At 33.3% G+C, this 16938-nt stretch overlaps 2 protein-coding genes across 2 annotated transcripts; one reads left to right on the forward strand and one right to left on the reverse strand.

Moving 5' to 3' along the window:
* On the forward strand, positions 13280 to 14379 carry LOC18589206 (pathogenesis-related protein PR-1). The gene has a single exon (XM_007014074.2). The coding sequence runs from the start codon at positions 13398 to 13400 to the stop codon at positions 13983 to 13985; it is 588 nt and encodes a 195-aa protein (XP_007014136.1). The 5' UTR covers positions 13280 to 13397; the 3' UTR covers positions 13986 to 14379.
* Positions 15379 to 16194, reverse strand: LOC18589207 (pathogenesis-related protein PR-1). The gene has a single exon (XM_007014075.2). The coding sequence runs from the start codon at positions 15998 to 16000 to the stop codon at positions 15500 to 15502; it is 501 nt and encodes a 166-aa protein (XP_007014137.1). The 5' UTR covers positions 16001 to 16194; the 3' UTR covers positions 15379 to 15499.

Here is a 16938-nt window from a genome sequence, read left to right on the forward strand (position 1 = left end):
GCTCACTTGGCTTCAAGCCTCCTCTTGCTGCCTATTGTACTCCATCAACTTCCAATGTATTTTTCTCCATCTTCAAGGCAAAACTGGGTAAAGTGATCTTTATAAAAGTTGTAGCTCTATTTCTTAAATTTCTAATGGTTCATGAATCACATCATTAGGACATTTGGAGTGGAGTTATGCTCAAAATGCTGCAACATGTACCAATAGAGGCATGGTCCTTTATTCACCTTTCTTCACCAATTTGAAGCCTTATTCCTCAAAATCCTACAAAAGCATAAAAACTAATAAATAATAATGCAACTAAAATAAATAAACATAAAATAGTATAAGATAAAAGAACTTAATAAAAGCAAACAAATTAGAAAAATAACTAAATTTTAATCTAAACTCAAGAACTTAGCTAGCTTTTAATAACAAAATAAGACAAAATAACTCTATAAAATAGAATTATTAGTTACCACTCAATGCTCCATCGATATTAAACTTAAAAGTACCATGAAATGGTGGTTGCCATGTAACATTAACTTTCACCAACAGAGGACTAGAAGAGGTGACAACAGCATTAGGAAACCTTTCAAAGTCCAAAATCAATAAGTTTAAGTGTGGCCACTTGGCATGAGCCCACCATGCAATACGCAACTTAATCATATCAAAAGTATGGTGACAATCCCATATCTTCCCATTGAAGCAAACATTGTTACGACTTAACCATATAGTCCATAAAATGGCCGGGAACACCATTTTATAAACATCTTGATTGTTAAGAACTTTGGCAACCTCATTCCAAGTAAGGAAATTGACCAAAGGGTCCTTATGCATGACTCAACTAAACCCCCAATTGTTGGCCCATAAGCCCCATAAATGCCAAGTTTTAGCACAACAAAAAAAGATATGGTTAACAAATTCATAATCTTTTATACAGATGAGGCATTCGGTAACTTCAATCGGGATAAAGTCTCTTTTCAAAAGAGTTTCTCTTACATCAACTTTACCTTTAAGAATGAGCTAGTAGAACAACTCAACCTTCAAAGGCGTAAGCCTTCTCCACAGATCTTTCTATTTGAAAAGTTAGCTTAATGAAAATATCCAAGAGGGGGAGAATTGGATTTCAAAAACTTTTGGAAAGTGTTAAAACAATCAGCTATAGTTGACTATCAAGAAACTCTAGTTGACCGTGGTTGTGGTTCTTTTCACAAACCAACTCCAATGTCTTTCAAACAAAATTGTGGTAGACTATGAAGACTCAAAAATCAATCTTAGACTAAGAAACTCATTTTGAAACCTTGTAAGAGGAATTTCAACAAAAACCTTAATGTATATTTAAGTTTTAGTCAAAGCTACTTAATCAAACATAGACAAATGGTTACTTTGAAATGATTAAACATTGTTCAAATGTAAATCAAATAAAGGCAACTTTCAGAAAAACATTTCAAGAAATCTTTTCAACAAGGTATGGACAATTTTGTGATGGTTGAAAAAGATTTAGAAAAGAACCAACCAAGATGTGAAAAGTATGAATCAAACTACAAGCACTTTATGAAATGGGTTCTTTTGAAATGAAATATAGCAAAACAAAACAATGATAAAATGAAAATACTAGGTAAAAATCAAAACTTCTTCAAAATGGATTTCCTACTTATGTTAAAATCAAAGCAAATGATTTTTCTAAAATAGTTTCAACAATAAATCACAATGCATAAAAGTAAATCAAGATAGAAAGGTTTATAGTAGTTCAGCTTTTCAAGCGCCTATATCCACTCCCTTGGTTAACCAAGGAATTTTTAATCTACTAAAATGGATTCTTGCTTTTTAACAAGATAAAGCGGTAACCCTCATAATAGTTATTTCACGAGATCAAGCGATAACCCATGATTTTTAACTAGCTCAACCACCAACCCATCAATTTCAAGAGGCTCACCATAAACCTATTGTTTTAACAAGTTCACCACAAATCCATGGTTTTTAACAAGATCACCACAAACCCATACAATGGCTTCTTCTGGGATCAACCATAACCCTTGCACTAACTTTTCAAGGTTAAGTTAGAACCTTGACAAGAATAACAATAATGCCTCTAAAAGAAAGATTTTTCCAGTGTGGTACAATGTAGGAAGAATGCTTAACATTGGATAAAAAGATAGGATTTAAAGATAAAAGTGACAGCACAAAGAAATTTTAGCTCAAAAAGGCTTGATTTCTCTCATTTTCTTTCAAGACTCTGATCCTCAAGAGTTGGGCTTTTTTCTTTTCATCTTTCTCACTTTTGAATGCTTCCAAATGGTCCTTTTTATAATTTGAGAGGTCATAAAGCCATTGGAGATTATTAGGGCAAGAAACTAGTCGTTTTCCTTTTGAATTTTGTGTCTAACTGTCACTTATAGTCAACTATGAAGTTTCTCTAGTCGATCTTTTCCAAAAAGCTTGTATTTTTCTGACCAAAGCTTAGAGGGTTGACTGGCACTGTTCCAGGGTTGACTATAGTTTCATTAGGATTGACTATGCCACTATTCCAAGGTCGATTATAAGCTGTATGGGTTCGACTATGGCTGTCTCTTTTTTAAGTTTCTTTCTTCATTCTTGCCCGTTCTTCCATAAGATAGACTTGCCTTGCTTTAGGATCGATTGGAGTTTTGTTTCTTCAAGATTCCTTGACATTTTAGCATGTAACGTTGGCCATATCTTCCTTGTGATCAAATGTTGAGCGATGACTAAGTTTCTTGACTTGAAGCAAGCTTGGTGTAATGTAGATTGATGACTTCAAATGCTTTGAGATAAACTTAACCATTTAAGAACATATCTTGCAACTTTAACTTCTCAAAGGTAAATGTTAGAGAGAACATAAATAAAACTCTTTTAAGCAAATTTAACACTCATACAATTAAGTCATTCAAGCTTGCAGACATTTGTAGAACAAGTGTGTGATAATTTAATAGCTTCAAAAATTCGCACAACTAAAACAATCAAGCTTGTAATCATGTAAGAACAAATGTATGAGAGCTAAATCATTCAAGGACTTGTCAAGATTCACTCAAATAATATTCAAGCAAATTCGGATCATTTTATCACAATCAAAACTATAATCATTTTAAGGCTAACACCTTCTACTGACTAGTTTCCAAAAATATATTGCAAAAGGATTTGGTTGTGTAATAGTCATTTAAGTTTGTTTCTAGATCAACTTATCGTCAAAATTTTTGCCTAAAACTTGTTAATTAAGGAGATGATGAACAACTTCCCATTGATTAAGTTCCCATCCAAAAAGCCTTCTCCTTAGTTCTAAACGTCATTACCACACATTACCAAACCATTTTCCATATTTGTCAATCATACCATTTTAATGATGGCTAAGGCGAAGAATATTGGGACTATGGTATTTAGTACAATTTCATCAATCCATTGATCATGCCAAAAGTTGATCTTTTGACCATAACCATTAAGAGTCCAAAATTATCTTTTACAACTTGACTACGGTTGTCATGATGGGAAAAACGTTTAGTAACATTACACTAAATGTCAAAGACCATTGTAGAACACCTTTTTGATGGAAGTAGGTTATCATTTTCGCAACCTGTTTTACTCATAATAACCTTCCACCATAAGCTTCCAGACTCATTACCTAACCTCCATATCCACTTATTGAAGAGGGCACGATTTTTTAGGTTCAAGTCGCCAACCCCAAGACCTCTAAGTTTCTTATGAAGGCAAACTGAGTTCTAATCAACAACATGCATTTTTTACTTCCCATTTAAGCCACCCCAAAGAAACCATATTTGAATTTTGTCAAGTTGTTCTCTAATACCAACCAAGATTTAGAAAAGTGATATGTAAAAAATGGGCAGGCTGTCGAACATAGACTTTAAAAGTGTTATCCTTCCACCCATGGATAAGTACCTAGCTTTCCATGTCGAGAGTTTGGCTTCAAATTTATCAACAACAAGTTGTCATATCTTAAGAGAGCTAGATTTGCCCCCTAACAAAAGCCCCAAACAAGTAGTTGGAAGTTTCCTAATTGAACAAGCAATTTTACTAGCCCACTCTTCAACCAACCTTTGCTCCAATCCAATTCCATAGAGGCAGCTTTTGTTGAGGTTGATCTTAAAACCTGAAATAGCCTGAAAGAATCTTAGATACATTTGACATTTAACAAATTATCAAGAGAAGATTTACAAATGATTACCATATCATCAACGAATTGTAAATGACAAATAGCAAGCTCATCTCCTTCGACAGTAACTCTCTTGATAATATGTTCACTTTCTATCTTTCTCATCATGATGATAAAAGCCTTTAAAACAAGATTGAAGAGGAAAGGAGACAACGAGCAGCCTTGTCTCAATCCTCTACATATATGGAATTGCTGTGAAAGGGTTTCATTAACAAGAATAGAGATGAGAGCTATAGTAATGCATGCTCGGACCCAAGCTCTCCACCTTTCACCAAACCCCATATGTCTCATGACCAGATCCAAGAAGCCCCATTCAATGCTAAAAAGGCATTTTCAAAGTCGATTTTGAAGAAGAGACCCCCATTCCTTTCTTTCTTAAAGAGGTCAATTAACTTGTTGGCGATGAGACTACAAACCATAAGCAACCTACCCTTAATGAAGGCGAATTGATTTTCTCAAATAACTTCCTCCAATACCCCTTTCATCCGGTTAACAAATGCCTTAGTGACAATTTTATAGAGGCTACTTACCAGACTGATGGGCCGATAATCACCAATTGAAGATGGGCAAGCTCGTCTTGGGACCAAGGTAATAAAAGACGTGTTTATACACCCATCTAACATGGCTATATTGTGGAAGTCTTCAACATAATGCATAATGTCCTCTTTCACAATGCCCCATTGTTTTTTTTTTTAAAAATTGAGATTAAAGCCATTTGGCCTCGGGACTTTATTCCCATCACAACTTGCTATTGCTTCCTATATTTCCACTTCTGTGAAAAGACTGTCCCAAGAAATAGCAAAACTTTCATAAAGTTTCTTGAAATGCCAATTGATAAATCTCCCTTAGACTTAGTAATATGAAATTATTTCAACAAATATGATTTGAAAATATTAAAATGTTCAGCTGAACATAAATAAAAATACACATAAATGTTGAAACAAAGATAAGTAAAGAAATAATAAAATTGTTTAAAGCGACAATTAGAAATATTAAAAAGTTTCGATGAGGAAACATCTTTCAAAGAAAATAAGTAAACATTTTCATCACTATCAAACGAATAGAATTATTATTAATCTTTCAAAGATGAAAAGATCTCTCTCACCCAAGAAGAAAGAAAGATGACATATACAATTTTTTATCGTTCAACCCCCTTACTTGGCCTACCCATGTGCATGTCATTTTTCTACCACCTTGGCCTTCTCCAGGCACCCCTGGACTTCCCCACTTGTTTTTCTTGCTTTGCTATATATATATATATATATATTATTATATATTATATATATATATATATATATATATATATATATATCCTTTCTTTTTCGTTTTTTTAATTGCGCATATGCCTGTTCCTTTCCCTTTATCTTTATCGACAAGTACTTATCCTTCAATGTGCTGTTTTGTATGTTATTATTTTTATGGGCATACAATGTATGTGTATAGTATTTATTAAGGATTACTATTATGAAATCTTTGTGATAATAATGGGCATGGTCTTAATGATAAGAATACATCATGAATTCATATGGATGATAAAACTATACAAGTAAAACAGGCGCGACAGCACCAGCGAGTGGGGGGGTGGGAATTGGGAAAGGAGTGGCCTTCGATTGGTGACTATGGTGTTGGTGGTAGGTTTCAACCCCCTAGAAAGCATGTACTAAGGCAGCATGGCAAACAGAAAAAGGAGTCCACACTTAAGAAACAAAAGCCCAAACCAAGAACTTGGGATTAAAAAAGAAACAGAAGCCCAAAGAAACGAAAGTACGAAACAGAAAGCCCAAAAAGTTAGACCACCAAAACAGCCTAAAGTATCCATGGAATAGAGTCTGTATTAAGATGTAAGAGGCCCAACTCAGCTATAATTAGGAGAAAAAATTAAATAAATCTATAATTATACCTTTTATTATTTTTAATATTCATTTCGATGTTTTAGATACTTTTAAATTTTAATTACCTTCATGAAGAAAATAATATATATATTTATAAAAGCTTTACTTATAGAAATACATCATGATTAATTTCCAGTTGACTTAATATTGGACTCCTTTGTGACTTTTTATGGGTAATTTTGACATTTTTAGAGAAATAAATTGAGGTATGATGAGTAGCTTTGATATTTTAAGAGGATTAATTAAGGTATGATCGTTTTCCATTTTAATGTAATTTCAATTTTCTATATGGTTTTATTATGCTTCCAGGTACAAATTTTGACAATTTTGTACATAATATGAATTTAAATAAGTTTGGGTTTAGGTTAATCATGTTTTTTGTTTTAATCGTGTCGATACAATTTAGATACCAATAAATCGTATTTTAACCGTATCAAATCCACTTAATTTGTTTAAGATCTGTCTAAGACACGATTAATTAATCATGTTATTTTATAACCATATAACCTCTAACCTATTTATTATTTATTTATTTAATGGTGTTCACTTGTCGAGTAGACATATTTAATGTGCAGTTAAGACCTATTTAATTATCCATATAAGAACAAATATTTTTTTGATGATCAAGATGTATTGATGTCGAATTTTGTTATATTTGATAAATATTATGATTCTTATAATTTTTTATTATAAATTTGAATTATAAAATTATATTTTAATTATATATATATGAATTTAATCGTGTTAATAGTGTAAATAAGTAAATAAGTTATAAATCTATAAATTTTAATAATGTGAACAAATCGTATTACACCATTTAAAATTTAACTCAACACGTTTAATGAACATATTAACTATATAATGTTGTGTTACATGTTTATTAAACTTATCCATGTATGTGTTTAAAATTCTAACACGATTAGTTAATCGTGTCATATTCATATTTATTCATATAAATGTTAATATCTTATATTTATACGATATGATAATGCTAGTTAAATTTTTATCTAGACAAGTATACATATCAAATAGATATTATATAAGCAAGCAGATTATCGATCTCATAGAGAATTGATATAAAATTTTACTAAATACTAAAATTAGAACAATCTAACTTATCCAAACAATCAATATCAAATAACTAAATTAATTAACTGAAAATAATTAACCAAAATTTAAACTAAAAATAATAAATCAAAGTAATAATAACTTGGGTAAAAATCAAATTAAGAAAGCCTAAGATTACAATATCCCTCACACTTCATCTAAATCTTACATTTCTTCCTTAACTTATTTCAATGGGTTGAATTACTAACCTAGAGTCCTCAATTATTTATTAAAGGTCTCCCAAATTTTGTTATAAAAATATCTATTTTGATTAAAACACGGTATCCCTATGTGAATTAAGATTAAAACAAACTCATTAAGTTCAGGCTCTAATTTGGTTACATATGATTTATAGATATATCTCTATCTTATACGCAAATCAATTAATAAGATCATATGTGTCACGACCCAAATTTCAGGCCATGACCGACAGCCCAATGGACGTAGTCCACTAAGCCCAAGCAAACCTATTAATATGACCCGTTCATCATTCCATCAAAGGTTGCTAAGTCACATTTCATAACTTCGAATCAAATTAATACTAAGCATTGCCAACTTGTAGTGGCCTTACCAATCAAGTATACATGTATTGTCTAAAATATATGTCTAAATAATTTACATCAGGTTTATCTATACATATCAAAAAGGAGACTCGATTTCCAGCGGAGAGACCCAAGTGACATACGACTATTGAATGCCGAGATACCTACCAAGGAAACAAATCTACAAGGGCACCTCGACCTAGTTACTGACTGCCTCTTAATCTAAAAACATGAGTTGAAAACGGTGAGTATAAACCCGGTGAGTGAACATAAGAAGGGAACAAGCAATCAATAGGAAGAATTTGGAAATCATGATGCACTTGTTTCAAAAACAATGCAATTGATTTAGTTTCTTACCAAAAACCCCTCATTTCAAACTCTGATTAATAACCTCATAGTGTTGCAAAAACCCATAATCAATCCATGAAGTTAAATGGGTGAAAAGTATGTCAAAATCAAGCAAGATAGCAAGCATGGCAGCAAGTTTCTCGCTGTAGCGAAGTTCATTCTCGCTGCAGCGAGATTCGGGAGGCTAAAACAGAAAGTTTCTCGCTGCAGTGAGAAAATAGTGTCAATTTGCATATGTTTTGGTTTTTCTATCATTTCTCCCACTAAAGAAGTCCAATTGACCTGATTTTTAGACCATTAGAAAACTAAGAGGCAGGGCTACAACTTTTGTGTTTACCACTTTTCCCATTTCGGACAGGAATGTAGTCAAAATCTTTATTGAAGTGAAAGAACTGCACCAAAACTCGAGAATTTCTTGCTACAACGAGTTGTTGGTTGCCAAAACAGAATGTTTCTTGCTGCAGCGAGAAGCAGGGCACCTAGGTGTTAAAAGGACCTCCTTTGCACTAAAAATTCATTTGGTGTTGCAATAAAAATCAATTTGCAAGAAAATGGGAAATTTTTAAGATTCATCATGCCAAATTTCACATGCATTACATCCATAAACCATATTCATGAGCTTTCTATAACACACACATTTACATATACATACATCGTCATCATGTGTGCACTCCCTACTCGCACACTCAACATCATCACCCAACATCATTCATCAATACACAACACATATTCATAAGATATATACATACATACCAACATAATATAAAGCATATGGATTCATCCTTATACACATCTCACAATATCAAAAACATTTAATCAAGGCTTGTTCCCTAGCGCACATTTTAAAAGAAAAGTTGGATAAAATCATTCAAATATCTTGTGCAAATACATTCATATTCCCAAAACAAGTTTGAAATGCAAGTCCACTCACCGGTATTTCGTTGAACCTTTAGTCGATTCTAACTTCCCTAATGGTCCAAATGGGACGGTGGGGCTTCGTTGGAACCTATTATCATATTAACATCACAATTAACTCAATTCTCATAATTACAAGTTCTACAAGCTATCACCTACTAGTTTCAAAATGCCATTAAATGGCTATCGTTTGCAATACTCTAATCACACTTAAATGAATAACAATCCCAACAAATAAACTCTCACAAATTTAATTACTAGACATTCTCAACACTTAAAACTCAACTCTAATTTACTATTCACCTTGATAGCTTTGTAACTTTGAAATTCTTTCAAAAACTTTTCCAAGCTATTATGGGAGTTCTCTCTTTCTCTCTCTAAACACCTAACTAGTGAGAGAAAGTATAGAAGTAGGATTTTCCAAGGGTTTTAAAGTGAGAGAGTGGAAGAGCACAAGGGTTTATGAAAGGGTGCACCAAAAGCATGAAAAGTGGAGCTATTTTGAGGGAGGTTATAGAGGTTCATATCAAGCTTCTATGGAGGTTGGAAGCAACGTGAAAGAGAAGAAGGAAGAAGAAGAAGAAACTGCTGGAAAATGGGAGAAGAAGCTGCTGGAAGAAAGAGATATTTATAGCCCAAGCTTATCCACTCCACTTAAATTACCAAAATGCCCTCACAAGTCAACTTGTTCTCCTCCAATCCTTTATGCAATGTTTTTGCTCCTTTGACACTAGGACAAGGTCCATAATGGTCTAGAAATGCTCGGGTTTATGAAAACTTATAAATTTTTACCCGAGGTGAAAAATGACCATTTTACCCCTATCGTGAAAATCATCACCATTTTTATTTCCTTCATCATTTTACCCATATTTAATCTTCCATTTATACCTTAGGCCTACTTAGACCTTAATATTGTTTAAAACTTACTTTTAGGGGCTTACTAAGGAAATGATGAAATTACCCCTAGCCCGTGTTATTACGTCTATGCATAGTTACGAGCCTATAGAGGTCGAGGTCTCACAATATGCTATCCCAATCTTAGTCTACATTAAACTTCCTTTTCCAAGTTTGTTTAGGTTTCTAGATCAATTTAGTTGGTAACCAAGCAATTAAAAGTATTAAGAATAAATTGAAATAAACAATTTAATTCCATTGAAAATAAGCAAGAAAGAGATTAAAAATTTAAATTACATGTGAGTTCAATTGTAATTCTTGAAAAAGAAAATTAGCTCCTCATAATTGCAAAGATAAATAACATTATATAAAATTCAACCATTGAGAGTAAAAAGAAAAATAAAAGCTAAAGAAAAAAGCAAAACAAGTATCTATAACCTTGCTCTCCAAGTTTCAACCTAAACTTTTAGCTTCTTGAATCTTCAAAAGTTATCCCTCTAATGTCTCATCAAAATATCCTATTTATACTAACAAACTTAACTTATAATTCTCTAAGTTGACCTACTGATTTAATTGGGCTTAAAAGTGTATTGAGAGTCCCAAACATCAACTATCAGTCTTAAAATTGCCATTCCCACAACAATACGCCCAACCATTTTCCAATGCAATTTTCTCTATCTTCAAGGCAGAACTGGGTAAAGTGATCTCCAATGAAAGTTTTAGCTCTGTCTCTTAGCTTTCCAGTGGTTCAAGAATCGCAGTATTTGGAATTCTGTAGTGCGAGTTATGGTCCAAACACTGAAGCATATGCAAGCAGACTTTCGGGTCTTTCAACACATTACTTTCCAAAATTAAGTTCAATTCCCTTAGTTCTTACAAAATATAAAAACTAATAAATAATAACCAAATTAAAAGAAATAACATAAAATTAAAATAACTTGCTTAAAAATAAACTAAATATAAAAACAACCAAAAATAACTAAATTATAATTAAAAATTAAAGACTTAGCTAATATTTAATAACAAAATTGGACTAAAATAATTATAAAATAGAATTATCAGATAAAATACGAAAACAAAGCTTGTTAAATTTATTTAAATATAAATTGTATAAAATATTTTGATAGATAGTGCACAATTTTAATTGGGATTAAATTAAAAAATAATAATAGGAAATGCTCTCATTAATTAATTATTAGAAATATACCGGCGTGTTGCACACGGAGACAATAATACATGTTGTAATAGTTATGTTTATCATATTTTTCATTCTATAACTTTTTGTAAGTGAGGACTAAAGTAAGCCCATGTACTAAAAATTATATATACAAAATGTTATAGCCAGTAGTAGAAAATGCAAAGCAATATTATGACAATTTGTAATTTTATATATTGATTGTTAGCTTAGTTACAAAAAGCGGTGTCTGTAAACAAAAGCTAGAATAAGGCTTTGGCAAAGCTGCATAAAAGATGCACTGTTTTGCATCTTTTTGAGGTAGTGTATTAATGTTTTGCCAGTACTCTAAGCATATATTAAAAATGTAGTGATAGTATGCAATAAAACATAAAACTTTATGACTAAACAATTCTCTAAAACTAATAGTAATTGATATTGGGCTTGGAACCATAGAACTTCAAATCAAGGATATTGGACATTTTGCTTGGAATTATAGCACTACAAAATAAGATATCAAGCATTATAATTAGAACTGTAGGACCTCAAGTCAAAGATATCAAGCTTTATACTTGGAAACATAGCATTACAAATTAAAGATATAATTAAGTAGTATCAAAGATATCATTTATTATACTTGAAGCCGTAGTACCCTAGATCAAGAATATCAAACATTAGGCTTGAAAGCATGGCACTACAAATCAAGGATATCAAGTATAATGATTTGAACTGTATCCCTATAGATCAAGATATCAAGTATTATGCTTGCTACCATAACACCTTATATCAAGGATATTATGTTTTAGACTTGGAATTGTAGTATTATAGATCAAAGATATTTAGTAGATGTCAAGTAAATATCATGACATAGCACTTCATGAATCGTGACACTACATCAACCATTTTGCTCAAATTAAGATATGTCTGTCATATGACTATCTTACAATATACTATTGTAAGTTACCGCACACGCGTGTTACTATGTTTTTATGTTACTTAAGATTTAAAATTAATCAACATTTAAAACAAAAGCAACCTTTGTGAACTATTTTCTCACAATTAGTAATTTTAAAATACTAAAATGAACAAAATCTAGAAGAATTTTTCTTATTTGTGATCCACATGATTTTAAAATCTTTAAGAATTTTACTTAAGATAGGTTAAGAAAATAACCTTCTTATGTGCTTTTATTGGCATGTTTGAGAAGCTTAAATTATAAATACTTGCTTGTAAATACTGATTCATGCAAAATTTGATGCAAGTAATAATCTTGTACTCCGTCTATACCAATACTTTATGATAAAAAAAAGATAAAATTTTTATATGTGTTGCTTTTCAAATATTTTACCTAATAAAAGCATTAAACTCGAGAAAGAGAAGAAGAAAATTGTACAAAAAGAAAGAACAACATAAAAAGACATTAAAACAAATTATAAATCCGAAAATGCCCTCAAGAAAAAAAAGGACTAGAAATTTAAAAGACTAAAAGAGATCTTCAAATGAAACAAACGCAAAAAAATCTTCTCATCCAACTTAGTCAATTGATTTCCACGTGGTAATCAATTGGACATGACACGCGAAATCAAGTAGACCTCTCAAAAGACAAATTTAATATATAGATATAGATAAATATGATCCATGTGTCCGACAATTAGTTTAATGGGCTCATTTTCTTGCGTTTGCCTGCATACAAGGAAAACATCTTATTGCTTAACGAAGAATAATTTCTCCCAATCCAACTACATGCCACAACCAAAAATAGTTTTTCCGAATTCAATTACATGCCACTTGTCATCTAATTAAGAAGCCAGATGGTGTACAATTGAAGCCCTTACGAAAGACTTTTAATATACCAGGACAGATAACTCGGAGGCATAGCTGAGCAGGCCTCAGTAGCACAAATCAAATCATTGCCGGACATATGAATGCGTAGTTGGCGGACGCGCGTGAACCAAATCGTTGCTGATAATCTAGAATGTACCAAAGTGGGCACATTGTCCCATAATACAAACAAGACAGAGTTCACGGGCACCACATAGCCTAAGCTCACGAGACAACCTTCAATCATATATTGTTGCATGCTAAAAATTCACAGCCACCAATCACATTTCTTACACCAACTCACACACTATAAAGGCAAAAGAAGAAAAGAATGAACAATCATTTTAATTAACAAGTTATTGGAGCTTGTGATCCACTCAATATAATGTAATTTCGTTTAGTCATCCAACAGTACGCCCAACCCATCTTCGAGTGCCTATAAAAATTAGGAAGGGATCCTCCAAAATCAGAGCCAACACACAATCCCGACCTAAGACTTTTAACCGTCTCTCCTGTTTTGCCGCTCTTTACCAAGTGAAATGAAGCCCCATTTCCTCCTTTTCTTCGTTCTATCATACACTCTCGCTGTAGGTAACTTTTTGGCAACTTCCCAATCAGTTCCATCTCCTGGAGCTCATGGCACAATACCCGACAATGAAACAATATACAAAGTTTCCAAGCAACTCTGTTGGGGTTGTGTTGGCGAGTCACTAGAGTTTTTGTTCACACACAATTTGGTTAGGGCAGCAAAATGGGAGCTACCCTTGTTTTGGGATTTCCAGCTTGAGAAATATGCTCGGTGGTGGGCAAGCCAAAGAAAAGCAGACTGCAAGCTTCAGCACTCTTTTCCAGAGGGTGATTTCAAGCTTGGGGAGAACATATATTGGGGCAGTGGCTCAACGTGGAGGCCGAGTGATGCTGTGAGTGCATGGTCTGAGGAAGAAAAATATTATAACTATGCAAGCAACTCGTGCCAGGGGGGACAGATGTGCGGGCACTACACGCAAATTGTTTGGAAGAATACCAGAAGACTTGGCTGCGCTCGAGTCGTATGTGAGGATGGAGATGTTTTCATGACATGCAATTACGATCCGCCGGGTAACTATATTGGCGAAAGGCCATATTGATGCTGGAGTTTGAATATTCTTACTAGTAGTAAACTTCTTCCAAGGGGTACCTTAACTACTCCTGTTCAACTTCAGTACTATTTTCGAAAAAACTTCTGATGCTAGCTGGCTCACTTCAATGCAACTATTACATTGAAGGCAAGAAATTTTTCCAAAAATAGTGAACTGAACAAGTATTTTAAGGTATCCACTGCAAACATATATATATACTTTGTACTTGTATGGAATTGAGTGTGGAAATAGCTAGATCTTATAGTGTTCGGGTGTAAATCAAATGGAACCTGGAATAGGGGGCTGAATTCTGAATATGTCCTGCGTATTGTTCTCAGTATTTGTAGTAGTATCTGAAATCCTGCATGTTCTGCTGGAATTCGGCAGAAAGCAATTTGTGCAATCTCTTTGTTGTAACCCTCGCAATTGCAAGTACCAAACTCATATTCAGGGGAGGAAGAGTAAGGACATATGACAAACTTTTTGCTTGGTGTCAGGCCTATAGATTTGGCTTATCTCTGAATCAGGGCTAACATAAATTTGGGCCACACTGGTTGAGATGGACTATCTGTAGCTCAAATTATATTGGACATTTAAGTTAATCTACAAAAAAAAAAGAAAAAGAAAAACCTCGTGATATCAGATAGGATTGGAATTTGGAAAGGATATTATGGATGATTGGACGTATTTAGTTAATTGCTAGAATAGAAGAAAGTTTTATTAAAAGGAGGAAATAGAAGAAGATGAAGAAGAATAGAGGACAAAGTTGGTTACGAGTATCAAGAGTGAAGACAAGACAACCGTTTCCCTACCAAATCCTTTACATCTGTAAAGTCACCACATACTACTCTGTGGTTGTGATTTTCCCATGCGCCACGACCGCAACTGCAAGGTTATACATGTATGCTCTGCATCGCTCCTCTACAATGTTATCTGCGTTCAAGTGGTCTCATTTGGATTGGTCCTAACATTATTACCACTTTCCTTTTTCTCTTTCTACAATGCTACTCATCTATCCATGTACAGTTTGTTCTGAGACATTATTTAATACGTCATATTACCAATCTGGAATAAAATATTGGGCGACCATAATTGCCGTGCTTTTGTCCTTAATACGCAAATTCTTATGAAATTATTGAAGACATACATGGCATGCGGTTGATTTATTCCACTAAAGAAAGAGAAAACCAAAATAAATAAATCAAAGAAAAAGCAAGGAAAACCTTACAATTCAGGCAACAGGTTCCTATGTGCAGAAAATTTGATTACGAAAATCAAGATTTTATCGTACCAAATATTTGTTTGTTCCCAAGCTTAGATTCCATATCGATATATGAATATAAGCAAATTAAAAAAAAAAAAAAAGAGTGGGTGGGGGGGGGGGGGGGAAATAAAGGACTTACATATAAAATCACACTAACCCCATACATTATATCTATATATGTGAAAAGTTAATCTCACATTTGATCTTCATATATAAACTTCCACTTGCAAAATTTCATGAAAGCAATCATTGATGAAATTCAGTAAGGTCTTTCTCCAATATAATTCCCAGGAGGATCATAGTTGCAAGTCATGAAAACACCTCTCCCTCCATCACAAGTCACCCTGGCACACCCAACTCTTCTGGTTCTGCTCCACACAATCTGTGTATAATGCCCACATTCCTCCCCTCCGGCGCAGGAGTTAGACCAGTAATTGTACCATTTCCTCTCTGAAACCCAGGCCACAGCAGCCTGAGCCGGCGTCCAGCCATTGCCGCTTCCCCAGAAGATATTTTCCCCGTACGGTCCATTGGAGTGCCTCAAAGCACAGTCCTTGCGCCTTTGGTTAGCATACCACTGAGCATATCGCGCCAACCTCGCATCCCACACCAATGGGCGCACCCTAATGGCGGCACGAGCAGCATTTTGAGGAGCCAAGAACTGGTTAACCAGGCTCAGGTAGTTGGCCTGAGTGGTTGAGATGAGCAGTAGGAAAACGATGATTGCGCCATAGCACGCTCTTGTTTGAGAATTTTCCATCAGGGGAATGTTGTTTCTGGGGGCCAATGTACAACAAGGATTTCAGGGTATATAAGATGAAGAATTTTAATTTATTTAATTTTGTTAGATAAGGAAGAAAGGAGTTGAATAAAAGGTTTCAACTATGGGGTGGCAAGCATGTTCGATTATGATTGCCACATTTGTTATTAATGTGGGGTGGACAAAGGTTTTCAAAGATTAAATTTTACTTTCTAAGATTTCATAATTTTCAAGACTGGCGCTTGCTTTTCTCATGTCATCATTTTGATCAATCCACGCCTCACGTTTGCGATAATACAACACATAAAACGACACAAAACCTCTCACTAGTGACTGGAAGCATTAGGTTGTCTTCATTTTACATTTCTTTTGAATAATATTTATTCCTTTTTTGGTCTTGGAATAGATTATCTAGATATATATAGACTAGAATTGTTCAAGGTTCTCTATAGTTATATGATATTCACTTCATATTTTTATATAAAATCTAGTTCTCAATAAGCCCAATCAGACTACACCACGTCACGTAAAAGTGTTTGGTTAAGGCTATCATATATTGAATATTATAATAAGTGATTCCATACAGCTAAGAATGCTAAATTGCTGGTTATTTTCCAAACACTCTACCTGATTTAATGATTCTTCAATCTACAGACCAACTTTATGTATTTTTTTTTCTTAAACAATGGGTTATATTAATTTTCTCAAAAATAAAAAAGAAGTTATCATCTCTCCATCTCTCTCACACTTTGTAATATGGATTTATTCTAAAACTTTATGCTCTCAAACTCTTACTATTTGTACACTTTCCTACATTTAATTTACTACTTCAAAAATAACAAAAAATGACATATTCTGACATATTCAAGATTTATAGATAAATTCAAACATTTGACTTAATAATAGGTCACTCTCCTTGTTAAATTCTCAAATTCAAA

This window comes from Theobroma cacao, chromosome 9 (assembly GCF_000208745.1).
Source record: "Theobroma cacao cultivar B97-61/B2 chromosome 9, Criollo_cocoa_genome_V2, whole genome shotgun sequence".
NCBI lineage: Eukaryota > Viridiplantae > Streptophyta > Magnoliopsida > Malvales > Malvaceae > Theobroma > Theobroma cacao.